The sequence below is a fragment of the Erythrolamprus reginae genome, chromosome 1, assembly GCF_031021105.1.
Source record: "Erythrolamprus reginae isolate rEryReg1 chromosome 1, rEryReg1.hap1, whole genome shotgun sequence".
Lineage (NCBI taxonomy): Eukaryota > Metazoa > Chordata > Lepidosauria > Squamata > Dipsadidae > Erythrolamprus > Erythrolamprus reginae.
Window position 1 is genome coordinate 424,431,153 of NC_091950.1, and position 27,183 is coordinate 424,458,335.

The 27,183-nt window shown below is 46.6% G+C and overlaps 1 protein-coding gene across 1 annotated transcript in view; it reads left to right on the forward strand.

Annotated features, from left to right (window-relative positions):
- Positions 1-27,183, forward strand: part of MYO18A (myosin XVIIIA) — a 201,529-nt gene that overhangs the window by 100,535 nt on the left and 73,811 nt on the right. The window contains 7 exon segments of the mRNA XM_070735473.1: positions 5,480-5,589; positions 5,822-5,887; positions 8,301-8,429; positions 11,009-11,152; positions 12,594-12,683; positions 17,489-17,608; positions 21,046-21,157. Of these exon segments, the coding sequence (XP_070591574.1) occupies positions 5,480-5,589; positions 5,822-5,887; positions 8,301-8,429; positions 11,009-11,152; positions 12,594-12,683; positions 17,489-17,608; positions 21,046-21,157 (771 nt within the window).

Sequence of the window (27,183 nt, forward strand, 5' to 3'; positions counted from 1 at the left end):
TGGTTAGATAGAAAGACAGACAGACATTGATGGATGGGTGGATGGATGGATTGATAATTGATAGATGTTAGATGATTTATAGATATATAGATAGAGACAGACATATAGATAGATTAGATAGATAGATAGATAGATAGATAGATAGATAGATAACAACAACAACAACAACAACAACAACAACAATAATAAATAATTTATTAGTTCTCCACTGCAGCTGGAAGGAGAGTCCAGCATGGGTTATTAACCAATCCTATTGGTAGAGACTGAGTAAAAAATTTACATAATTATTAGGCACCGCCCCCACACTGCTCCCATGAGCCCAGTTTTAAAAACTCAGTCACAGTGTAGAGACGTACTGAGTTTTGCTCTAGGAGCAATTATATGTTAAATCTGTCTTTTACCTGTTTAATGTTTTTCTTTTTGTCTCCTTACAGGAAACGAAGACAAGGAGGACAGATGGGGTTGCTACCCTCCGCGGGCAGCAATCCCCAACGCCCTCCTCAGGGGTCGCTTCCCTCCGAGGGAACTTCCCCGAAAAGGAGCACCCAGCCTGGGGTCCCTGGCCTCCGTGGCCAGACCAGGGCTGTGAGCCAAAGGTGGGAGGGTCCGCCCCCCCCCACTGGGAGGCTCAGGAGCGCTCGTGGAGGAAAGTCTCCGGGAGGACGGAGCAGCGCTCATCAGCTGTTCGGTGGCCGGGGAGACCGCCGCCGCCGCGAGCCGCCGCTAGGGACGCTAAAGCGCCCGACGGGGCTGGGAAGCCCCCCCCGCCGCTGCAGACGCCAAAGGAGCAGCCGAAAAGCCGAAAGAAGCGGCTGAGGCTCGGCGGGGACGCGGCGAAGAGCGGCCAGATGCCCGGAGCGGCCATGCGAAGCCGCGAGCGGCATGGGCAGTGCCATATTGGGGCCGCTTTGAGCGCGATTCCCCTATTGGCGCCAACCGGAAGGACTTCCGGCAGCTGCTTGGCGCGAAGAGGCCATGGACCTCAGGGCGCAGGCGCATAGCCTCTGCGAGGCGAGACGCCATTTTAAAAGCTGAATTTGGTGACGAGGCTTTTTATTTCTGGCTACCGAGGAGTCTTTGGATCGCAAGGGAGCTAGATTGACAATGGAGGACCAACCTAGCAGCGAGAAGACTGCATCCCCGGCCAGGCCAAAAGACAAGCCTAAGGGGAAGGCTAAAGATAAGTCCAAGTCCTCGCATTCTCCTGCTTCAGCCTCCTCTCTCAAGGAGGCTGAAAAACGCATCAAGGCCCTTGAGCAAAAATTGGAAGCGGCCTTGCATAGCTCTCCAGCAGCGGTCCCTCTGACTCAGAGGCAGGCCTTCACACCAGACCCAATGACTCCCTTGTCACCACTTGGCCTATCTGGGGCTAGACATGAAGGGGACTGGTCCCCAGACCAGCCATTTACTGCTATGCCACCTGTGGCCCCTTCTCCAGCCTCCTCATGGGCCAGGCCTGGGTCATCGGGACACCCCAGGAGAGACCCACCAGGGCCATCAGCCACGTTCACGCCCACAGCGGCAAGGCTGAGGACACAGGCGGGTACTTGGCAGGACATGCCACCGGATTTGCAGGACTTAATTGCAAATGTATACTCGCAAGGCATAGCGACTGGAGCCCACCAGTATGCCCCAGTGCCAACACAAGCACCAAGAAATGTGTGGTCAGCACCGCCCCCAATCGAGTTATACACTGTCCAACGCTCCGAGATCCTCGGAAGAGACTACAACTACAAGAGGAAATTTCACACTTGCTAGAGATCCAGGCCATAGAACCGGTACCGCCCCAGGAGAGGGGCAGAGGCTTCTATTCAAGGATCTTCATCGTACCCAAAACCTCAGGAGGCTGCAGGTTAATCCTCAACCTCAAGCAACTAAACATCTTCATCAAATACCGGAGATTTCATATGCACTCCCTGCAGACCATCCTGGCCTCAATCAGGTCTCGCGACCTTCTGACTTCTATCGACTTGAAAGAGGCGTATCTTCATGTGCCCATACACCCGGAGCACCGAAAATACCTGCGCTTCTACTCCGAGGGAGTGCACTTCCAATACAGAGCTATGCCATTTGGCCTTTCCTCCGCTCCACGGACTTTTACAAAGCTTCTGGATGCTCTGACGGCCCACCTGCGAGGGCATGCCATAAGGTTGATGGCATACCTGGACGACATAATTATTTTGTCCAGGTCCCAGGTGCAGGCGAGGCAGGATTTGGTTCAGACCATACAAACACTGGAAGACCATGGCTTCACCATAAACATGGAAAAGAGCCAACTGACACCCGGAACCAGGCTTCAACATCTGGGGGCCATTATAGACACCCAAACCAATACGGTGTCACTCTCCCCAGAGAGGCTAGAGAACATCCAGCGTCTCATCGCCAGCCTCAGCCAGCACAGAAGGGCTCCCCTATCGCTACTTTCAAAGGTTCTGGGGACCCTGGTGTCGGCCATTGGAATCGTTCCGTGGGCCAGACATCATATTCGGACCTTGCAGTGGTTCTTACTACCAGCTCAGAGGACAAAGGTCAGCCACTCCCATCGGCAGGTCAAATTACCTCGGGAGGTCAAGGAGTCCCTAAAATGGTGGCAGTCGCGGGCAATTCGCAAGGGATCGCCATTCCACATGCAGGACAAAGTCATCCTTACCACAGACGCAAATCTTTATGGTTGGGGAGCGCACATAGGTCATCACATGGCGCAGGGCACCTGGTCACCTACAGACTTAAGCCCCATAAACATCAATTTCCTCGAGCTCAGGGTGGTTCACTTAGCCCTTCGGACTTTCCTGCCGATCGTACTGAACAGACATGTCTTGATTTTAACAGACAACGTGGCGACCAGAGCCCACCTGAACCACCAAGGGGGTACGAGGTCGCAACGCCTTATGGAGGAGTCCAACAAGCTGTTCAACTGGGCCGAGGCACATCTAGCCTCTCTGTCTGCGGAACACATCGCTGGGGATATCAACACGCAGGCGGACTGGCTCAGCAGGACCACCTTGGATCCATCAGAATGGAGGTTGGATCCAGAAATTTTCCAGCAGATGTCTCACAGGTTCGGGAAACCCTCGGTGGACCTGTTCGCTACTCGGCAGAACGCTCAGACGCCGAGGTTTTACTCACGTTTTCCGGAACCGGGAGCAGAAGGGGTCAACGCCTTACTGACACCATGGCCAGCCGGCCTGCTTTACGCATTCCCTCCAGTGAACCTGATTCCAAGGGTAGTGGAGAAGATTCTGAGGGAGCGGGCGGAGGTGCTGATGATAGCACCGCATTGGCCACGTCGTCCGTGGTTCGCCGACCTGACAGCTATGTCCAGATCACCACCATGGAGGATTCCGGACCACGTCATCTCCCTCAGCCAGGGGGCCCTGCAACACCCGGATCCCCAATGGCTACAACTAACCGTATGGCACTTGAGCGGCACAGACTGAGACATCTGGAGTTGCCGGAGAAGGTCATTGACACAATACAGGCCGCAAGGCGCCCTTCAACTTCTAGGATTTACCAGGCGTCGTGGGCGGCCTTCTGCAGATTTTGCGACAAGGCAGGCAGGAATCCCAGAGATGCTTCCGTAATTACGGTATTGGAATTCCTCCAGTCAGGGATAGATCGGGGGTTAGCCCCCAACACCCTGAGGAGACAGGTAGCGGCGCTTGCCACCATGGTCCAGACATCAGAAGCTCGATCTCTAGCCTACCATCCACTAGTTAGAGACTTCATTCGGGGTGCTACAAACAAACACGCACCTCCGGTTAGGAGGTTTCCATCTTGGGACCTCACACTAGTTCTCCAAGCGCTCACGAAACCACCTTTTGAGCCATTAAGGACGATTCCCTTAAGGATCCTTTCCATAAAAACGGCCTTTCTAGTGGCGATCACGTCGGCACGCAGAGTTTCGGAGCTTTCAGCCCTTTCTGTGAGGCCGGATTTGTGTATATTCCATCCCGACAGGGTGGTGCTTCGTTTGGACCCCACCTTTATTCCAAAGGTGAATACACAGTTTCATAGGAAGCAGGAGTTGATCCTGCCGGACTTTTGCACACATGGAAATCACCCTTCCGAACTGCGTTGGCATAAGGTTGATGTCAGAAGAGCCTTAAAAATATATATTAGGCGAACTGAATCATTCAGGAAGTCAGAGAAACTGTTTGTCTCCTTCTCTCAACATCACATGGGACTTGGAATCTCAGCCAAATCCATTAGTCGTTGGCTGAAGGATTGCATCATGGAGGCCTATAGAGCGGGTGGACACACCACTCCAGCAGGACTAACAGCCCACTCGACCAGGAGTGCAGCTGCATCGGCAGCCTGGTCCACGCAGGCTTCTATCGATGACATTTGTAGAGCAGCTACCTGGGCAGCACCATCTACGTTTATTAAACATTATAAGTTGGATTCGTTTGCTTCAGCGGAGGCTGCATTTGGTAGACGTGTACTACAGAAAGTTTGTGCATCTCCAACGTCCCTTTCAAGACCTTCTCCCTCCCATGGGCCTTAAAACTTTGGCATATCCCATGCTGGACTCTCCTTCCAGCTGCAGTGGAGAAGACCCGTTGTACCTACCTGAACGGTCTTCTCGATGCACTGGAAGGAGAGTCCAAACCCACCCGGCATGTTGAGTTCAAGGGTCGCCGGAGATGGGAGTTTATAGTTATGTTGTGGCAATAAAATTTGGTTATCCTCTTACATGGTTTTTTCGTTTTTAAAACTGGGCTCATGGGAGCAGTGTGGGGGCGGTGCCTAATAATTATGTAAATTTTTTACTCAGTCTCTACCAATAGGATTGGTTAATAACCCATGCTGGACTCTCCTTCCAGTGCATCGAGAAGACCGTTCAGGTAGGTACAACGGGTCTTTTGTATGCTGCCCCTCTCTGAGAACTCGGGGCGGTTCACAACAATAATAAACAATGTATAAATCCAATATCTAAAAACACAATTTAAAAACCCTTATTAATAAAATAATCGCACAACCCAATCAAACCATACATAAAGCAGTAGTTAGGGGAGGTGTCAATTTCCCCATGCCTGGCAGCAAAGGTGAGTTTTCAACAACTTACGAAAGGCAAGGAGGGTGGGGGCGGCTCTGATCTCCGGGGAGGGGGGAAGTTGGTTCCAAAGGGCCGGGGCCACCACAGAGAAGGCTCTTCCCCTGGGCCCCGCCAGACGATATTGCTTAGTCTACGGGACCCAGAGAAGGCCCGCTCGTATTCTCCTATGCCACCCAACTCCCTAGGGACTCAGGGCGGCTCACAACAAAAAACGAACAGGAATCCGTATAAAAAACATTTCAATTTAAAAATAATTGCAGCCATTCATACGCCCCTCTCTTTCGCAATGTCTGGTGGGACGGCCACTTTTTCTATCCCGGCTGGCCTTTTCCCGGCCTCCCATCACGCCCCCCCACGTTGCCCCCCCTTCTGACACCCCCTCTCTTCTCCTCTCTCTCCCCCCCCCCCCCATCTTTCCACCAGGCTACCCGGACCACATGGCTTTCGCCGAGTTCCGGCGGCGCTTTGACGTCTTGGCTCCACACCTGACCAAGAAGCACGGGCGCCAGTATATCGTCACGGACGAGAAGAGGGTAGGCGGGGGCTGGGATTGGGGTGTGGGGTCTCAGGTCGATGGAGGGCAGGACTGGGGAGCTGGGTCCCTACATTTCCATACCCCAGGACCTGGCATAGCTGCACTCTTGGGAGGGGGGGAAAAGTGCATCGGATAAGCCTGGGGGTTTTTGGGGGGTGGGGGCAACGTACTCTCTGACCCCCTTCCCTCTCCTCTGCTTCCCCCCCCCCTTTTCTCTCCTCCCCTTCCAGGCCGCGGAGGAGCTGTTGCAGTCGCTGGAATTGGAGCAAAGTTGCTACCAGATGGGCTTGAGCCGGGTGAGATGAACTACGGGGGAGAAGACCACCGGGGGGGGGGCAGAGGGGCATCTTGGGTGGGTGGGCAGCAACAGGAGGGGTCCCTCTGCCAGGATGCGGGAAGGGAGTGTGTTATATACATATGATGAAAACTGAGCCTGAAGTTTCCGTCGCTAAGTGGTGGTGGTCGTTAAGTGAGTTTTTCCACGTTTTATCTGGCTCTCCAAGCCGCCCGCTATCCTTTGGGAGTTGGGCGGCTTTTAAATTAAAATTTAAATTAAATTAAACTTAAACTTAAACTTAAACTTAAATTAAGCTTAAAGTGAGACTGAGACTGAGACTGAGACTGAGACTAAATTAAATTAAATTAAATTAAATTAAATTAAATTAAATTAAATTAAATTAAATTAAATTAAATTAAATTAAATTAAATTAAATTAAATTAAATTAAATTAAATTATTAACAAACCATTCTCTTTCTTGCCACAGTCGCTAAATGAATCACCGCAGTTTGTTAAGTTAGGAAAGTGGTCGTTAAGCGGATCCGGCTTTCTCCCCCTCCCTTTTGACTTTGCTGGTATGCAGGTCGCAAAAGGGGCATCACGTGACCCTCCTCGGGGTCCCGTCATAAATATAAATAGCGTCCAAATTTGGATCCCGTGACTGCGGAGATGATAATAATAATAATAATAATAATAATAATAATAATAATAATAATTTATTAGATTTGTATGCCGCCCCTCTCCGAAGACTCGGGGCGGCTCACAACAATAATAAAAACAATGTTACAGTGGAACAAATCTAATATTAATAGAGAAAAAGACATATAAATCCCTATCATTTAAAACCAAACAACACATACATACCAAACATAAAAAGGTGTCTCAGTTCCCCCTTGCCTGGCGATATAGGTGGCATCAGTTGTAAGGGTGAAACACGGTCACTTTTGCCAGTGCCGTCATAACTTTGAACAGTCGCTAAATGAATCTTGATGCCCCGTCGCATCGCTCCGTGGTCATGTGCCCAAGATTTGGGTGGGTTTTTTTCGCCCCTTTCCAGCCAAAAAACCACCAATTTAAATGAACAGATTCGCTTAAAGACCCATTGAAACGAACAGATTTACTTAATGACCAATTCAAATGAGCAGATTTGCTTAACGACCAATTCAAATGAACAATTCGCTTAACGACCAATTCAAATGAACAGATTTGCTTAATGACCAATTCAAACGAACAGATTCGCTTAACAACCAACTCAAACAAACAGATTCGTTTAACGGCCAATTCAAAGGAACAGATTCGCTTAACAACCAACTCAAACAAACAGATTCGCTTAACGGCCAATTGAAAACGAACAGATTCGCTTAACGGCCAATTCAAATGAACAGATTTGCTTAACGACCACGACATTTGCTTTAACCATTGCAGGCTTTGCGTCATTCGCTTCACACTGCCTTCCCCAAATTGGCCGTAAAAATTACTTTGTTCCATGCCTCGCTTTAGAACCGGAGTGACTCATGACCAAAGTTCTGGTCTCAATGACGGTCGCAAGTCGAGGACTTCCTTGTTTCCGGCCTGTTATCCACCCTCCCATCCTTAAAAAAATCATTTGCCAAACGAAACAAATTTCCAAATCTCAACGTGTGTTATAATCTGAAGTTTGTGTTTACTCAGGCGGGGGGGGCGCATTCCTGGGACGCACCCCGTCTTCCCAGGGTGGAATGTGCCAACGAGCCCGGAGCCAAGCCCCCTCCCCTCTTCCAAGCCCATCTGCGGCTGGGGATGATGGGTACGGCGATCCCACGTTGCCCAGCTGGCCTCCTCGGTGGACGGACGCCAAGCCCAGGCTGCGCTGTCGGCCAAGAGAGTTTGCAATGATGCTTTCTGGCTCCCGTCCTGCGAGCGTGCCCACGCACACCGCACACACACACACTCAGAGAGCGGCAACACTCCCAAGAAGGGGGGGGTTAAGTTCCCCCCCCTTGGCATGCCAGGAAGATGCCCCCCCCCAAACGAGGGGGCGGCTGGCTGATTCACTCGAGGAGGAGACTCGAGATGATCCTCATCAGAGATATGGGGAGATTTCTTGCTACGGGGAGCCTTTAGCCTTGGTTAAAAGAGGGGGGGTCTCCTTCCTCCAGGCCTGCAGGGCTGTGTGCAAAGGGGGAGGGTCCTCCCCTTTGCCCTGCCCCTCCCTGGCACCTTGGAAGCCCATGAAAAGCATCGAGGCATTGCGCCCCTCCTTTGCTCACCTGCAAGAATCCAATTTGCGCGGTTCTTTGGCATGATGTAGGGCCCTTGGGGGGCTGATTTGGGGCCCCTGGAAGGCCCTTAGCAGTCCCCCCTGGAAAAGGAGGCCCCTCCCTCAGCCGAAACCCCCTTTGGAAGCTCCCTCAGCAGCCAGGACTCACCGCCTCCCTCCTCCGTCCCCCCAGGTGTTCTTTCGGGCGGGCACCTTGGCTAAGCTGGAGGAGCAGCGGGATAAGCAGCTGTGCCGAAGCATCACCCTCTTCCAGGCCGCCTGCCGAGGGTTCCTCGCGCGCCAGCACTTCAAGAAGAGGAAGGTAAGATTGTCACTGAGGGTGTCTGTCTGTTAAGAGGAGGGTTGGTAGCTCTGGGAAGTTGGCCTGAAGGGGCCTTTCTGAGCTTGCAGGCGTTTTGCGACCAAGCTGGGGAACCTCATCAGTTGCACTACTGGAAGCTGAACAAAGAGAGAAGCGACATAGAACGAAGGAGAAATTTCCTGGCAGTTAGAACAATTAATCCGTGGAACAGAAGTTGCCTCCAGAGGTTGTGAATGCTCCAACACTGGAAGTTTTTAAGCAGATGTTGGAGAACCACCTGTCTGAAGTAGTGTAGGGTTTCCTGCCTAAGCAGGGGGTTGGACTAGAAGACCTCCAGGGTCCCTTCCAACTCCTCTTCCTCCTCCTCCTCTTCTTCCTCCTCTTCCTCCTCCTCCTCCTCTTCTTCCTCCTCCTCCTCTTCCTCCTCCTCCTCTTCCTCCTCCTCCTCTTCTTCTTCTTCCTCCTCCTCCTCTTCCACTTCCTCCTCCACCGCCTCTTCTTATTAATCTCCTCCTCCTCCTCCTCCCCTCCTCCTCTTCTTCTCCTCCTCTTCCTTCTCCTCCTCTTCCTCCTCCTCCTTCCCCTCCTCTTCCTCTTCTTCCTCCTCCTTCCCCTCCTCTTCCTCCTCCTCCTCTTCTTCTTCCTCCTCCACCGCCTCTTCTTATTAATCTCCTCCTCCTTCCCCTCCTCTTCTTCTTCTCCTCCTCTTCCTTCTCCTCCTCATCTTCCTCTTCCACTTCCCCCTCCTCTTCCCCCTCCTCTTCCTCCTCCTCTTTCTCCTCCTCCTCCTCCTCCTCCCCTTCTTCTTCCTTCTTCTTCTTCCTCTCCTCCTCCTCTTCCTCTCCACAAACTCCACCCTCTTCTAGCACTGACGCTGTTCCCTAGCTGGGTCATGAAACGTCTTCAGCCTCAGAGAGCACCAAAGACCCCATAGTCTTTTTCCTCCTCCTCCTCTTCCCCCACCCTCCCCTCCCTCCCAGCCTTGATGGCGTGACCTCCTTTGGGGGGTCAAGCGTCTGCAGGGCCTCCCCTCCCAGCTCCGAGAGCCCCCAGCTCGTGGCCCCGTGCCTGCCTATATCTGGGCCTGCAGATCCCTCTTCCTTAAAAGTCAGGCCAGGCAGAAATGTGGAGTGAGTCACACGTGTACACACACACACACACACACACTCCTGCCCTGCCCCCCCCCCCCCGCCGTGTTGATGCCGCTCTCTCTCCCCGTGTCCTAAAATGGGCAGCTTTGCCTCTTCCAAAAAAACATCTCCCGGCCGGGAACTAGAACCGGGGGCCTCCACCGGGAAGCCGGCAGAAGAAACAGCCACGGAGGCAGCTTCCTCCCACCCTCCCACCCGTTCCACTAGCGGCCCCCTCCCCACCCAGCCTTCCAAGCTTCTCCTCCAGCTTTGCAACAGGTAGGAAGGGAATTGGGCTCTCCCCGGGCCTCTCCAGCAAGGTTGCGCAAGAGGTGGTGTGTAGGTGTGTGGGTGGGTGTGCATGTTTGTGCGAGCGTGTGCTTGTGTGGGTGTGTGTCTCCGTGGAGAACCGCCTCGTCTCTCCTGCAGAAATGAAGGCAAGAAAAGTGGGTCCGGGGGGGGGGGGGCAATGGAGGGTGGGGGTGGCGCAAGGGTCTCTCTCGCTCTCATTTTATTTTATTTTATTTGTTTGTGCATTTATTAAACATCGGGTGCCCCTCCCAAGACAACGTGGGCATGGATCACAGATTAAAATATTTTTTTTCCTCGTTGCACAAGGTTGCAGAGTTTTTGGGGTTCAACTGTTAATAAGCCGACTTGAATCCCCAGGGAGTTAGGTGGAATAGAGAAAGAAAGAGAGAAAGGGAAATAAATAAATAAATAAATAAATAAATAAATAAATGAAGGAACGGAGAGAGAATGAAAGAAAGAAAGAAAGAAAGAAAGAAAGAAAGAGGAAGGAATGAAGGAATGGAGAGAGAGAGAAAGAAAGAATGAAAGAAAGAAAGAATGAAAGAAGGAAAGATGAAGGAAGAAAGGAAGGAATGAAGAAGGGAGAGAGAAAGAAAGTAAGTAAGAAAGAAAGAAGAAGGAAGGAAGGACGGAAGGGAGGGAGAGAGAAAGTAAGAAAGAAAGAGGAAGGAAGAAAGAAAGGAATGAAGGAAGGGAGAGAAAAAGAAGGAAAGAAGGAAAGAAAGAAGGAAAGAAGGAAAGATGAAGGAAGAAAGGGAGGAATGAAGGAAGGGAGAGAAAGAATGAAAGAAAGAAAAAGAAAGAAATGAAGGAAGGGAAAGAGAAAGAAAGGAAGAACGGAAGGAAGGAAGGGACTGAGAAAGAAAGAAAAAAAGAAAGAAAGAAAAGATGAGAGAGAATGATATGAGTAGATAGATAGATAAATAGAGATAGAGAGATATGAGAAATAAAAGAGGTAGATAGAGATAGATGACAGGCAGATAGATGGATAAAGCTAAAGAAAGAGAGAGAAAAGAGAGAGAGAGAGAAAAGAGAGAGAGAGAGAGACCTTCCTTTGACCCAGGCTCTCGGCTTCTGCCCTCACCTGTACAGAGGAAGGGGCTCCTCTTGACCTTCTCCCCCTCTCCCCCCATGCAGATCCAGGACCTGGCCATCCGCTGCGTGCAGAAGAACATCCAGAAGAACAAGGGTGTGAAGGGCTGGCCCTGGTGGAAGCTCTTCACCACCGTGCGGCCCCTCATCGAAGTCCAGCTGACAGAGGACCAGATCCGGGCCAAAGACGTGCGTGGGCCTCTGGGCTGGAGGAGGGAGGGAGGGGGGGGCAGGGAGGGAGGGAGGGGGGCAGGGACCCCCAGGGTGGGGGGTCTTTGAAAACAACTGGGCAGGTTGTCTTCTGGACCATTGGCCACTCTAGCCCAGTGACGGTGAGCGGCACGGGAGGCATTGCCCTCGGTCAGCTCCAGCACACCTCCGTGTTTTTGGCCTTGCGGAAGGCCCTTTCGCCCTGCAGAGGCTTCCAAGAAGCTTCCCTAAAGCCCCAGAGTGTGAAAAACAGCACAACAGGCAAAACACTTTCCCAAACTTCCAGGTTGCCCCCTTTGGGCTGTTTTTCGCACTTTGGTTTCCTGCCTAAGCAGGGGGTGGACTAGAAGACCTCCAAGGTCCCTTCCAACTCTTATTTTTTTTCTGTTAAGGGGGAAGGGAGGAAGGAAGGGAGGGAGGGAGGGAATGATGGAGGGAGTTAGGAAGGAGGGAAGGGGGAAGAAAAGAAAGGAAGGGGGAAAGGAGGGAGGGAGGAAGGGGGAAGGATGTGGGGTAAGTTTGGAAGGAAGGGAGGAAGTGATGGAGAAAGTTAGCAACGGTGGAAGGAAAAAAAGGAAGGGGGGAGGAAGTGATGGAGAAAATTAGGGAGGAGGGAAGGAAAGAAAGGAAGGGAGGGAGGGAGGAAGAAAGTGGTGAAGGAGGGAAGAGGGAAAGGAAAGAGGGGGAAAGGAGGGAGGGAGGGAGCAAGTGATGGAAGAAGGCGGGAAGAGGGAAAGGAAAGAAAGGAAGGGGGAAGGAAGCAAGTGAAAGTTAGGAAGAAGGAAAGGGTGGAAGGAAAAGAAAGGAAGAAGGAAGCAAGTGATGGAGAAAGTTAGGAAGGAAGGAAGGGTGGAAGGGAGGAAGGGAGGAAGTGATGGAGAAAGTTAGCAACGGTGGAAGGAAAGAAAGGAAGGGGAAAGAAGTGATGGAGAAAATTAGGGAGGAGGGAAGGAAAGAAAGGAAGGGGGAAGAGGGAGGGAGGAAGAAAGTGATGAAGGAGGGAAGAGGGAAAGGAAAGGGGGAAAGAAGGGAGGAAGGAAGTAATGGAGGAAGGTGGGAAGAGGGAAAGGAAAGAGAGGAAGGGGGAAGGAAGGAAGTGAAAGTTAGGAAGAAGGAAAGGGTGGAAGGAAAAGAAAGGAAGAAGGAAGCAAGTGATGGAGAAAGTTAGGAAGGAAGGAAGAGGGGAAGGGAAGATCCAACCCAGAACTAAGGGGAAATTTCGTGGCAACCGGAACAAATGAACCCGTGGAAAGGCCTTCCTCTAGGAATCGTGGCTGCTCCCTCCCTGGGAGGGGTTGAGGACCCTTGGCCTGGGGCAGGGCAGAGGGGGTTGGACTAGCAGACCTCCAGGGCCCCTTCCAAAGAAGCCCCCCTTCCCAGAATCCAAGGCCGGAATATTTCCTCTCTTTTCTCCCTGCAGGAAGAAATCCAGCAGTTGAGGGGCCGCTTGGAGAAGGCGGAGAAAGAGCGGAACGAGCTGCGGCTGAGCAGCGACCGCCTGGAGAGCAAGGTAAGGCTGTGAGAACCCCCTGCCCCTTAACCACGGGCGGTCCTCCACTTAGTGACCGTGTCAAAGTTACAACGGCGGTGAAAAAAGCCACTTGCGACCACTTTTCACACTTTACATCGCAACATCCCCGTGGTCACATGATCCAAATTCAGCCCCTTGGCCACTGACTCACAGTTATGATGGTTGCGGCGTCCCGGGAACTCCGAGTCCTTGGAGAAGGGCGGCATATAAATCCAATCAATCAATCCCCTTTGACGAACAATGTCAATGAGCGAAGCCAAATCCCCTTAATAGATTTAATTATTTTGCTCCACAGCTGCGGCAGGAAAAGGTTGTAAAACAGGGCAAAACCCACCTCTAAAAAATAAAATAAAAATTCTTTATTGAAAAAAGAATGACACCACAATACATATGTGTCTACATGTACAAATCATAAAAGAGAAATTTGAGCATGGAGGATATAATATAAAAAACCCCATATAAATATATGGTTTTTGCATTATACCTCTATCATAATAAGTAGTTGATGTCTTAATTGAATGAAAAGGAGAGAGCAATACAACACCTTAATAAAATAAAAAGGGGAAAGGGAAAGAAGAAGAGTTAAAGAAGAGAAGAGGAAAGAGAAGAAGAAAAAAGAAAAGGAAGGAAGGAAGGAAGAAAGAAACTGTACATATATACAACAGGGACAAGTCAACCTCTTTGGTGACTTGATTCTCACAGCCATTATAGACTTGTTGCATTTCTGTTAATTACAGTGGTACCTTGTGATACGAACATTTCGAGATACGAACCCGGGGTTCGGAAATTTTTTCCCTCTTCATACAAACTTTTTCCGACTTACGAACTCACCGCAGATCGCAAAATGGCGCTCCGCTGGGCACCGCCGCCCGGCTGTCACCTTTTGAAACAGCTGGGGGGCATCTCGGCGTTCTCCTGAACCCGAACTTTTGCCAAACTTTTTGGGTTCGGGTTCGGATTCGGGAGGCCGCCGAGAGGCGTCGCCGCCCACCTGTCATTTTCTGAAACAGCCGGGGGGCTTCTCGGCGTTCTCCCGAACGCCGAACCCGGAAGTTTGGCAAAAGTTCAGAAGGTTACAGCCGGGCAGCACCACCCAGCGGAGCACCGTTTTTGTGATCGTCGTCGTCGTTTTCGGCCGATCTGGAGGCTGAAACGGAGGTTGGGAATCCCAATAGGGAATTCCATGGGCGGAGCTTTGACGTCACAAAGACGTTGTTCCTGGAGGCCACGTTTCGGCCAAAAACGCCACCGCTGATTGCAAAAATGGTGCTCCGCTGGGCGCCGCCGCCCAGCTGTAACCTTCTGAAACAGCCGGGTGCTTCTCGGTGGCCTCCGGAACCCGAACCCAAACCCGAAAAGTTCGGCAAAAGTTCGGGTTCGGGAGAATGCCGAGAAGCCCCCCAGCTGTTTTAAAAGGTGACAGCCGGGCGGCGGCGCCCAGCGGAGCGCCATTTTGCAATTTCCCCCCCCCTCCCTGCACACATTAATCACTTTTACATTGTTTCCTATGGGAAACATTGTTTCGTGTTACAAACCTTTTGCCTTACGAACCTCCTTCCGGAACGAATTAGGTTCATAAGACGAGGTATTACTGTACTGATATTTTAGTGATCGTTGGTTTGTATAGGAAGAATTTCAATTCCTAAACTGAAGCTTTATCCTGTTGTTGTTATCTAGTGAGTCATTTGTGTATGGTTTCAGCGTCATATGTTTTAGCATGACACATATGAGACCTTCGACATAGGCAGAGCAGAGTTTTAGGTAGGAGTGTGGATGTGTGACACAGCCAGTAACGACACAGACTTAATATGCTAAACAAGTATTATTTACATATATACATATTTACAAGCACAAAACAGAAATAAACAACAAACCGCACATAGCAGCACGGAGCAGAATATACTCCCATCTCAAGGTAAAGGCAAAGAATGAATGAGCTCCCCAGCATCATCATTGGGAGAGAGCGCTGGCGCCCTCTTATGGCGAACCAGCCAAAGTCCTTAAAGGTATATTGCATCTATAAAGGTACAAACTACAATTGGTAGTTTACGTACATGGCAACCCCAAATACTTGTGGAGTACTGTACCATGTACCAACAATATGTAGAAGTTTCTATCCTACTGTTAGGTCTTTATTTTGGGATGGAGTGGACTGTCTCGCTTAGTGATGGACATGTCAGTCTCAATTTTGGGTCACAAACGGAGGGCTGCCTGTATTTAGGGAGTAGCCTGGGTCACAGGGGTAGGCAAAGTTGGCTGTTGTATGACATGTGGACTTCAACTCTCAGAATTCCTGAGACAATCATGCTAGCTCAGGAATTCTGGGAGTTGAAGTCCACCTGTCATAGAAGAGTCCACTTTGCCTACCCCAGGCCCTGGGAGGTGTGAATGATTGCACATTGTTCTGCCCCCCCCCCCTGTTAGAATGAACTTAATTTAATCTGTGAACCACTGCTAATGACTGGCTTAGCAGTGGGGACACACACACAAATCCAAAAGCAATCCTTTCTTGCAAAACGTCAGCTGCTAATTAATCTTCATTAGCAGCGGCTGTAAGTTCAGACAGTCTTAACTCAAAGCAACACAATTAGTTCTTGTTATAATTAGTGCTTGGCAAAAGGCCCAGGAGTCTTGCACAAGCATTTTGCCAAGCCTTCGCCTTCTTCAAATTTATTAACAGTGTCATGTTAGCACAACTGGAGAAACTTGAACCTAAAGTCACGAGGCTATCTGCACCCGGGTTAGAGTTGGCCCGCAAAAGGGATGTTGAGATAAAGCTGAATATGGGACTGGGGGCTAAAACATAGGAAGGACAGTTGCAGGAACAAACACAACAACACAAACAAAACAGAAAAACATAAAACAATATAAACATATAAACTTTTGTAACACAAAAAATGGATTTTTTTTGTGCGGTGGATTGGCTTCATGTCACACTTATTTATTTATTTACTTACTTACTTACTTACTTACTTACTTACTTACTTACTTACTTACTTACTTACTTATTTATTAAATTTGTATGCCGCCCCTCTCTGTAGACTCGGGGTGGCTCACAACAACAATAAAACAATTCATGACAAATCTAATAATTTAAAAACATTAAAACTCCATTATTAAAGCAGACGTACACACAAACATACCATACATAAATTGTATAGGCCCCAGGGAGATGTCTCAATTCTCCCATGCCTGATGGCAGAGGAGGGTTTTAAGGAGTTTACGAAAGGCAAGGAGGGTGGGGGCAGTTCTAATTTCCGGGGGGAGCTGATTCCAGAGAGTTGGGGCTGCCACGGAGAAGGCTCTTCACCTGGGTCCCGCCAGACATCATTGTTTAGTCGAAGGGGCCCGGAGAAGGCCGACTCTGTGGGACCTAATCGGTCGCTGGGATTCGTGCGGCAGAAGGCGGTCCCGGAGATATTCTGGTCCGATGCCATGAAGGGCTTTATAGGTCATAACCAACACTTTGAATTGTGACCGGAAATTGATCGGCAACCAATGCAGACTGCGGAGTGTTGATGTAACATGGGCATACCTGGGGAAGTAAGGAAGTAAATATACAGTATATATTTATAATGTATGTTAAACTGTATTTCTTTTACAGTTTTTATCTATCACTCTAAATAATTATTCATTGATATTTGCCTATTATAATAAAAAATTATGCCACCCCCGATATTCTTTCCAGAGATCCTGTTTCTGCCAGCAGTCCTGGGCCCTCCAGGGGTATAATGGAGCCCATCACAGTTTATAAATAAACTAATAACATGAATTCTATACCTAAGTGGCAGACAAATAATTTCTATTCATAAATCGGCAAATGAATAAGGGGAACGGATTATTTTTTAAATCAATTCTATGAATAAGTAGTCAACCAATCAATAAATTCCATCAATAATTTTTATCAACTCGCTCCATAAATAAATATAAACAGGAAACGGGAAATAATTCTATAAATTCCTAAACAGTTTTTGTGAATAAATAAATTTCATATAGAAAGAATAAAGAAGGAAGGAAGGAAGGAAGAAAGGAAGGAAGGAAGAAAAGAGAGAATGAAAGGAAGGAAAGAAAAGGAAGGAAAGAAAGAAAGAAATTTTATAAAGAAATTAATTTTATATAGAAAGAAATGAATAAAGAAGGAAAAAGGAAGGAGAGGAAAGAGAAAGAAAGGAAGGACAACAAAAGAAACGAAGGAAAGAAGGAATGAGAGAGAAAGAAAGAAATTGTATAAAGAAATTAATTTTATATAGAAAGAAATGAATAAGGAAGGAAAAAAGAAAAAGGAAGGAAGGAAAGATAGAGAGAAAAAGAAAGAAGGAAAGAAAGAAAAAGAAAAAAAAATTGTAAACAAATTAATTTTATATAGAAAGAAATGAATAAAGGAGGAAAAAAGGAAGGAAAGAAAGAGAAAGAAAGAAAGAAAGAAAAAGAAATTTTATAAAGAAATTTATTTCTTTTTTCATTCATTCATTCATTCATTCATTCATTCATTCATTCATTCATTCATTCAATTTTTATGCTGCCCTCCTCCTTAGGGCGGCTTACAACATGTCAGCAGTAGCACTTTTTAGCAGAGCCAGCATATTAATTTTATAAAGAAAGAAATGAATAAAAGCAATCCTTAAATTAACTCCACGTGGCCTTTAAATCTAGTGGCAGGGTGTTCCACCGAGGCACCTGGGATTTTCCTCAGCTGGTTCTCAAAGAGGGAAAGGAATTCCAGGAGGGGGTTTCCATCCCCCCCTCCAGCTGTTGCCCAACCTTTGCTTCCCCCTCCCCCTCAGATCGCAGACCTGACCTCGGAGTTGACGGACGAGAGGAACACGGGCGAGTCAGCTTCCCAGCTCCTGGACGCAGAGACGGCCGAGCGGCTCCGGACTGAGAAGGAGATGAAGGATCTGCAGGTCAGGGCTGGGGTTGGATTCACACGTGACGCTGTAGTTGCCTCCTGAATACTGTACCAGCAAATCCTTGATTCATGCTTCTCCTGCGCGCACTGGTGCGCCTCCTTGTGAGATTTTGCTTCTGCGCATGAGCAATTTTGGCTTTTTTTTTGCTATTACACATGCGCAGGAGCAAAAAACCACCAAAATCTCACGTGCACGCATGTGCTCTTACAAAATATCTTGTTTGTGTGTGTTTTCTTTTCTTTTTTTCCTTCTTTTTTCGTTGACCTGATTGCTTGTTATTACTATCGTTATTATGATTATATACGCTGCTGAAAAAAATAAAGGGAACACTTGAACAACACAATATAACTCCAAGTAAATCAAACTTCTGTGAAATCAAACTGTCCACTTAGGAAGCACACTGATTGACAATCAATTGCACACATGCTGTTGTGCATTCAACTTTGCACAGAACAAAGGATTCAATGAAAACATTTCATTCATTCAGATCTAGGATGTGTTCTTTGAGTGTTCCCTTTATTTTTTTAAGCAGTGTATATTATAAGTTATTTTTGTGTAAGTTTATTTTAAGTTTATTGTAGAAACATAGAAGACTGACGGCAGAAAAAGACCTCCTGGTCCATCTAGTCTGCCCTTATACTATTTCCTGTATTTTATCTTAGGATGGATCTATGTTTATCCCAGGCATGTTTACATTCAGTTCCTGTGGATTTACCACCAATGTCTGCTGGAAGTTTGTTCCAAGGATCTACTACTCTTTCAGTGAAATAATATTTTCTCATGTTGCTTTTGATCTTTCCCCCAACTAACTTCAGATTGTGTCCCCTTGTTCTTGTGTTCACTTTCCTATTAAAAACACTTCCCTCCTGAACCTTATTTAACCCTTTAACATATTTAAATGTTTCAATCCTGTCCCCCCTTTCCCTTCTGTCCTCCAGACTATACAGATTGAGTTTATTGAGTCTTTCCTGATAAGTTTTTTTGTAAGTTTATTTTCAATGAGAATATTTCATTCATTCAGATCTAGGATGTGTTCTTTGAATGTTCCCTTAATTTTTTTGAGCAGTATGTATTGTAAGTTATTTTTGTAAATGTACTATATACAGGATGTCCAGCAAACCTGGAAAACAGGGAAATCAGGGAAGAATCAGGGAAATCAGCATTTAGGGAAATATCAGGGAATTTGTGGGGAAAAAAGTAATAAATCGGGGAAAACCAAACTGTATTAAATGTTTAATAATCAAGGAAAAATCATGTTAAAAAAACCCAATGGATCGCGCTGCCTGGCAGAGTCTAGCAAAAATGAGCATAACTGTGGCCACCACTTGTTTCGTCGGCTACCACTATTTCTCCACGGCGTAGGCGTTTGGTATGACGTGAGCAGTGTGGTCGGGCAGTAGGAAAAGCAAGTAGGATGCTTGGCTGCATAGCTAGAGATATAACAAGCAGGAAGAGGGAGATTGTGATCCCGCTGTATAGAGCGCAGGTGAGACCCCATTTGGAATACTGTGTTCAGTTGTGGAGACCTCACCTACAAAAAGATATTGACAAAATTGAACAGGTCCAAAGAGGGGCTACAAGAATGGTGGAAGGTCTTAAGTATAAAACGTATCAGGAAAGACTTAATTATCTCAATCTGTATAGTCTGGAGGACAGAAGGAAAAGGGGGGATATGATGGAAACATTTAAATATGTTAAAGGGTTAAATAAGGTTCAGGAGGGAAGTGTTTTCAATAGGAAAGTGAACACAAGAACAAGGGGACACAATCTGAAGTTAGTTGGGGGAAAGATGGACATGGGGTGAGGTATCATCAATATGCCGATGATACCCAGCTTTACATCTCCACCCCATGCCCAGTCAACGAAGCGGTGGAAGTGATGTGCCGGTGCCTGGAGGCTGTTGGGGCCTGGATGGGTGTCAACAGACTCAAGCTCAACCCGGATAAGACGGAGTGGCTGTGGGTTTTGCCTCCCAAGGACAATCCCATCTGTCCGTCCATTACCCTGGGGGGGGAATCATTGACCCCCTCAGAGAGGGTCCGCAACTTGGGCGTCCTCCTCGATCCACAGCTCACATTAGAGAACCACCTTTCAGCTGTGGCGAGGGGGGCGTTTGCCCAGGTTCGCCTGGTGCACCAGTTGCGGCCCTATCTGGACCGGGACTCATTACTCACAGTCACTCATGCCCTCATCACCTCGAGGCTCGACTACTGTAACACTCTCTACATGGGGCTACCTTTGAAAAGTGTTCGGAAACTTCAGATCGTGCAGAATGCAGCTGTGAGAGCAATCATGGGCTTACCCAGGTATGCCCATGTTTCACCATCACTCCGCAGTCTGCATTGGCTGCCGATCAGTTTCCGGTCACAATTCAAAGTGTTGGTTATGACCTTTAAAGCCCTTCATGGCACTGGACCAGAATATCTCCGAGACCGCCTTCTGCCGCACGAATCCCAGCGACCGATTCGGTCCCACAGAGTGGGCCTCCTCCGGGTCCCGTCAACTAAACAATGCCGGTTGGCGGGCCCCAGGGGGAGAGCCTTCTCTGTGGCGGCACCGGCCCTCTGGAACCAACTCCCCCCGGAGATCAGAACTGCCCCTACTCTTCCTGCCTTCCGTAAACTCCTCAAAACCCACCTTTGCCGTCAGGCATGGGGAAACTAAACATCTCCCCTGGGCACGTTGAAGTTATATATGGTATGCCTGTATGTGTGTATGTTAGTATAGGGGATTTTCTTAAACTTATAATATTTTAATTAATTGGATTGTATTGGATTGTCTTTTCACTTGTTGTGAGCCGCCCCGAGTCTTCGGAGATGGGCGGCATACAAATCCAAATAATAAATAAATAATAAATAAATAAGATCAAAAGCAACATGAGAAAATATTATTTTACTGAAAGAGTAGTAGATCCTTGGAACAAACTTCCAGCAGACGTGGTTGGTAAATCCACAGTAACTGAATGTAAACATGCCTGGGATAAACATATATCCATTGTAAGATAAAATACAGGAAATAGTATAAGGGCAGACTAGATGGACCAGGAGGTCTTTTTCTGCCGTCAGTCTTCTATGTTTCTATGACGTCATCTACGACCGCACCTTAACTAGGTTGCAAGTTACAGGGAAATGTCAGGGAATTTCAAAATGCTTTCCCCCTAGACACCCTGTATATATGTATCTCTTTTAAGTAATAAAATTTATAAAATTAAATAACAATGAAATAAAATTGGGCCCACTTGAAAGACTTCTGGATTTCAACTCCCAGAATTCCACAGCTGGCCAGGAGTTGAATTCTTGAAGTCTTAAAAAGCAGCCCAGGTTGGAGACCTGTGGGCCAAACCACTCCTGTGGAGCAGGCCTTCCTTGGGACACAGAAGCCAGGGTGGCTGGGGACCTGCTGACCCTCTCCCGTGCCCCTTCCCCAAACAGGCCAAGTATGATGCCCTCAAGAAACAGATGGACTCCATGGAGATGGAGGTGATGGAGGCCCGCCTGATCCGGGCGGCCGAGCTCAACGGGGAGATGGACGAGGATGACACAGGTGAGACTCCACGTCAGGGGTCCCCAAACTTGGCAACTTTTAAGACTTGTGGACTTCAACTCCCAGAATTCTCCAGCTACCTATGCTGGGAGTTGAAGTCCACAAGTCTTAAAGTTGCCAAGTTTGGGGACCCCTGCTCCAGGTCATCCCTTATGCAGCCACTTCTGGCCACTCCTTCCGCCTCGCGTGGGGGGGGGGGGAGGGGAGAAGGGGGCTCCAGGCTTTGTGGAATTGGATCAGGGGTCATTTACAAGAAAGGGACAGAGGCGATGGCTCTAGGGCAGTTGTGGGGTTTTTTTGAACTTGGCAACTGTGTTAGGTGTTGTTTGTTTGTTTGTTTATTTATTTATTTATTTAGTTAGTTAGTCCAATATACAATAATACACAATGAAAGTTATAGAGGACATAGTAGAGGATATAGTAAAGGAAATGGAGCCCCTCCCTTACAAAACCAGGTTGCAAGGCCTTGGTCTCTTCAGTCTTGAAAGACGGCGTTTAAAGGGGGACTCGATCGAAGGGTATAAAATCCTGCATGGGATAGAAAAGGTGGATAGAGAAAAATTCTTTTCTCTATCACACAATACTAGGACGAGGGGGCCACTCCCTAAAGCTCATAGGTAAGAAAGTGAGGACAAATCAATTTCTTCACCCAGAGGGTCCTTGGTTTATGGAATTCCCTTCCAAAAGAGGTCGTGACAGCTGTCAGTCTTGATAGCTTCAAGGCAGGATGAGACAGATTCAGGGATGCCAAGTGTATCAGTGGTTATTGAAACGGCGCCTCTATGTTGGTTGAGGCAGGCAGGGTTCCCTTGGGTCCCATTGGTTGGGGGTCAGGGAAAAGGGAGGGTCTTGCCTTCTCTTTCTCCTCAAGATCCCCATGGACAATTGGGGGGGGCCACTGTGGGACACAGAATGCTGGACTCGATGGGCTTGGGCCTGATTCAGCAGGGCTCTTATGTTCTTATGTTCTTAGAGAAGATATATGAGATATAGGAGAGACTATATGACAGGGGACGGAAGGCACTCTGGTGCACTTATGTACTTATGTGTTGAGGAGTAATTTATTTATTTATTAGATTTGCATGCCGTCCCTCTCCGCAGACTCGGGGCGGCTCACAACGCAATAAAACAGTTCATAACAAATCTAATAATTTACAATTTAAAATATTTTAAAAACCCCATTATTAAGCAGACATACGTACAAACATACCATGCTACCCTTGCATAGAGGAAAACATGGAGATGGAGGATATCTCGCTAATATTCCAGTGATAAGTAGCATTTCAAATAACCAGACCACATACATTAAATGTAGAAATATTAGTTACATTAGGCAAATATCACAGGCTTCAAGAAAGAGAGACACTGCTGACTCCCTCCTATAGCAGACTGCAACACCAGCTTTACCAACAACAACAACAACAACAGAGTTGGAAGGGACCTTGGAGGTCTTCTAGTTTAACTCCCTGCTTAGGCAGGAAATCCTACACTCCTTCAGACAAAGGGTTATCCAACATCTACTTAAATGTTAGGGCAGGGGTCTCCAAACTTTTTACACAGGGGGCCAGTTTACTGTCCCTCAGACTGTTGGAGGGCCGGACTATAAAAAAACCCTATGAACAAATCCCTATGCACACTGCACAAATCTTATTTAAAGTAAAAAACAAAATGGGAACAAATACAATCTTTAAAATAAAGAAGTAATTAAATAATTAAGTAATAAAGTAATTTACACTTCTTTATTAACAAGTAAATTTAAACTTAAATCAACAAACTCCCTCCATTTCTCCTTCCTTCCTTCCCTCCCTCCTTCCTCTCCATTTCTCTCTTCCCTCTCTCTTTTCTTCCTTCTCTCTCATTTGTTTCATTTTCCTCTCCCTTGTTTTCTCTCCATCATTTTCTCATTTTTCTCTTTTCTCTCTCTCTCTCACTCTTTCCATCTACCCCCCTTTCTCTCTTCCTCTCTATCTCTCCCTCTTTCTCTCTCTTTCTTTCTCTGTCCCTCTCTCTCTTTCTCTCTCTCTCTCTCTCACTCATTCTCTTTCGCTCTCCTTCTTTGTATCTCTCCCTCTTTCTCTCTCTCCCTCTCTCTCTATCTCGCTCCTATCCTCCCCGCCCTTTGCCTCTGTACCGCCTCCTCTCTCAGCAGCAGACCGTGGTGAGTTGACAGAAGATTCGGGAGCTTATTATATATATTGATAAAATTTCATGGGCTGCCGCGGGCCGGATAAATTGCCTCAGCGGGCCGCATCCGGCCCCCGGGCCGTAGTTTGGGGACCGCTGTGTTAGGGCATTCACAACTTCTGGAGGCAAGCAGTTCCACTGCTTAATTGTTCTGATTGTCGGAAATTCCTCCTTAGTTCTAAGTTGTTTCTCTCCTTGTTTAGTTTCCACCCATTGCTTCTTGTTCTGCTCTCAGGTGCTTTGGAGAATAGCTTGACTCCCTCTTCTTTGGGGCAACCCCTGAGATAGTGGAAGGCTGCTATCGTGTCTCCCCTGGTCCTTCTTTTCATTAAACAAGACATACCTAGTTCTACTAGCCATGCCCAGTTCTAAAAGCAGTACTGTGCTAATTCCTTAAACCATACATTGCTGGCTTAAGTTATATAGTGTTCCCTCGATTTTCGCAGGTTTGAACTTCGTGAAAAGTCTATACCACGGTTTTTCAAAAATATTAATTAAAAAATACTTTGCGGGTTTTCCCCTATACCACGGTTTTTTCCCACCCGGTGACGTCATATGTCATCGCCAAACTTTCGTCTGCCTTTAATAAATATTTTTTAAAATAAACTTTAATAAATAAACATGGTGAGTAATAATCTGAATGGTTGCTAAGGGAATGAAAAATTGCAATTTAGGGGTTTAAAGTGTTATGGGAAGGCTTGTGATATTGTTCATAGCCAAAAATAGTGTACAGTGTTCCATCGAGTTTCGCGGGGGATGCATTCCGAGACTGCCCGCGAAAGTTGAATTTCCGCGAAGTAGAGATGCGGAGGTAAATACACCATTTTTGGTTATAGACAGTATCACAAGCCTTCCCTTAACACTTTAAACCCCTAAATTACCATTTCCCATTCCCTTAACAACCATTTACTCACCATTATTACTGGTACTCACCATTGAATAAGACACTTAGTGATCCTGATATTTATAAACATAATTATTTATTGACAATAACTATTTTTTTGTTATTTATTTGCAAAAAATATTAGTTTGGCGATGATGTATGACATCATCAGGCGGGAAAAACCGTGGTATAGAAAAAAACCCGCGAAGTATTTTTTAATTAATATTTTTTGAAAAACCATGGTATAGGCTATTCGCGAAGTTCGAACCCGCGAAAATCGAGGGAACACTGTATTTACTTCCGCATCTCTACTTCGCGGAAATTCGACTTTCGCGGTTGGTCTCGGAACGCATCCCCCGCGAAAAGCGAGGGAACACGTGTATATTAGAAAACCCAACCAGTTATCCACACAGTACTAACAAACCCAACTGCAAAGTGAGGAAAGAGGAATCATAATAGCGGAGGCAATTATCCCAGGTGTAGAACCTTTACAGGTGACTTTGCTGGGTAGAGAAAATTAGCCGAGTCTTGCTCACTGCTTCAATTTTGAAGCGTCGTATGCAGAGAAAGCCTGAATTTCCAGAATGAGAAAACTTTAAGACACATTCATTTCAGGTCATGCCTTAGTCAGTGGGGAATCTTGGAATTATAAATATTTTTCCGGAGTCAAGTGCAAAATGAATTCCCCCCCCCCCCCCCCAAACAACTTGGCACTTTTTACAAATTTCTACCTTAATTCCAATATCTCAGGGGTTGCCACAAAGAAGAAGGAGGCAAGCAATTCTCCAAAGCACCTGAAGGTAGAACAAGAAGCAATGGGTGGAAACTAAACAAGGAGAGAAGCAACTTAGAACTAAGGAGGAATTTCCTGAAAGTTAGAACAATTAACCATTGGAACAGCTTGCCCCCAGAAGTTGTGAATGCCCCAACACTGGAAGTTTTTATTTATTTATTTATTTATTATTTATTTATTTATTCTTTGTCCAATATACAATACATATGGAAGAGAATAGACATTAAGTAATATATATAAAGATAGAAAGTAAAAAAGAAGAGAAGTAGATGGGAGGGAGAGAATATATATGATATATTTGTGGTGTTTTTTAAATTAACTTAAATATTAGATTTGTTTTACATTGTATTGTTATTGCTGTGAGCCGCGCCGAGTCTGCGGAGAGGGGCGGCATACAAATCTGATTAAACTTAAACTTAATTAAACTTAAACATGTAAGAGATAAGGATGATGGATGAATATTTGTCTAAAGTGGTGCAGGGTCTCCTTTCTAAGCAGGGGGGGGGGGGGTAGACTAGAAGACCTCCAAGGTCCCTTCCAACTCTGTTATTCTATTTCTATTTCTAACTGGAAGAGGGGAGAACTTCCACTCCCAGAATCCCCCAGCCAGCATAGCTTGCCATAACAAGGACAGAGACTAGCTTCAAATCAGATTTGAAGAATGAAATGATTTGGAATAATTCTGATTTATTAGTGGTTATAAAATATGAAAAGCACAATGACAGTCTAAGAGAATAATACAAATGAGGATTATTTTCTATGAGGCACTTGGTTAAGATAAACCAGGCATGGGGGAATAGAGATACTCTTTCCCCCTAGGCCTTTACAATTTTATGCATGGTATGTATGTTTGATTTTTATAATAATGGGTTTTTAACTGTTTTTAGTATTGGATTATTATTATTATATGCTGTTTTATTATTGCTGTTAGCCGCCCCGAGTCTCCGAAGAGGGGCAGCATACAAATCCAATAAATAAATAAATAAATAGCAAGAAGAAGAAAAAAACCCACCAATGATAAATTAGAAGGTAAAGAAAGATAGAGAAGCAAAGATGGCTTAAAATTAAAAAGACAAGAGGAAGAATAATTAACATATTAAATGAAGCTAATAGTGATTATTTTTTGGGGGAAATAACGGTTGGAAATTAACTGGTAGAAATTCCAGATGGCAAAATTAGAATTACTGTATATATATTTTCTTTCTTTCTTTTTTTTAGAAGCACATAATTGCAGCAAAATATATCTGGGAAAAATTGTCATATAGATACGAGGGTCGCTGAAAAAGTAATGCACCACTTTTTTTTTCTTCAACTATTATTTATTGAACACAATGAAACTTACACACAAGAAAAAGTGATGTGTCTTCTACACTCCCTATTTTTCTACATAATCCCCGTCCCGTTCTATGGGCTTCCTCCAGCGAGACACAAGGGCGTGAATGCCCTGTCGGTACCCCTCCTTGTTCTGGTCACGAAGTCATTTCTACACTGCAATGGCCTCCCCCTCTGTGCCCAGCGACTAACCGTCCTTCTGTCGACTGCAGATTCTCCAAAAACTGTACACAAACATTTGTGGATGTTCCCAACAGTTTCTTTCTCCGCAGTGAAAAATTCAATGATGACAGCTGCTTGTAACATACATCACTTACCGACATCATTTCGAAACACTGCTGCAGCTACGCTATCTGTCTGAAGAAATGCAAAATTTACACACGCACTCCTGGCAGTTCAAATAATGTCTATCTAAAGTTTCACATTCGTACCATTACTGTAGGCTGAGAAATAAAATGTGGTGCATTACTTTCTGGGTGACCCTCGTATATAAAGAATTTATGATTGGTTAAAGGGTATAATCATGTCTTTCTTGTAATGTCATAATAGTTGAAGGTACAGTGGTATCTCTACCTACAAACGCTTCTACTTATGAACTTTTCTAGATAAGAACCGGGTGTTCAAGATTTTTTTTACCTCTTCTCAAGAACCATTTTCCACTTACAAACCCGAGCCTCCAAAACTGTAACCGGAAAAGGCAGGGAGAAGCTTCTGTGGGGCCTCTCTAGGAATCTCCTTGGAGGAAACAGGGCTAGAAAAGGCAGTGAGAAGCCTCTGTGGGGCCTCTCTAGGAATCTCCTTGGAGGAAACAGGGCTAGAAAAGGCAGTGAGAAG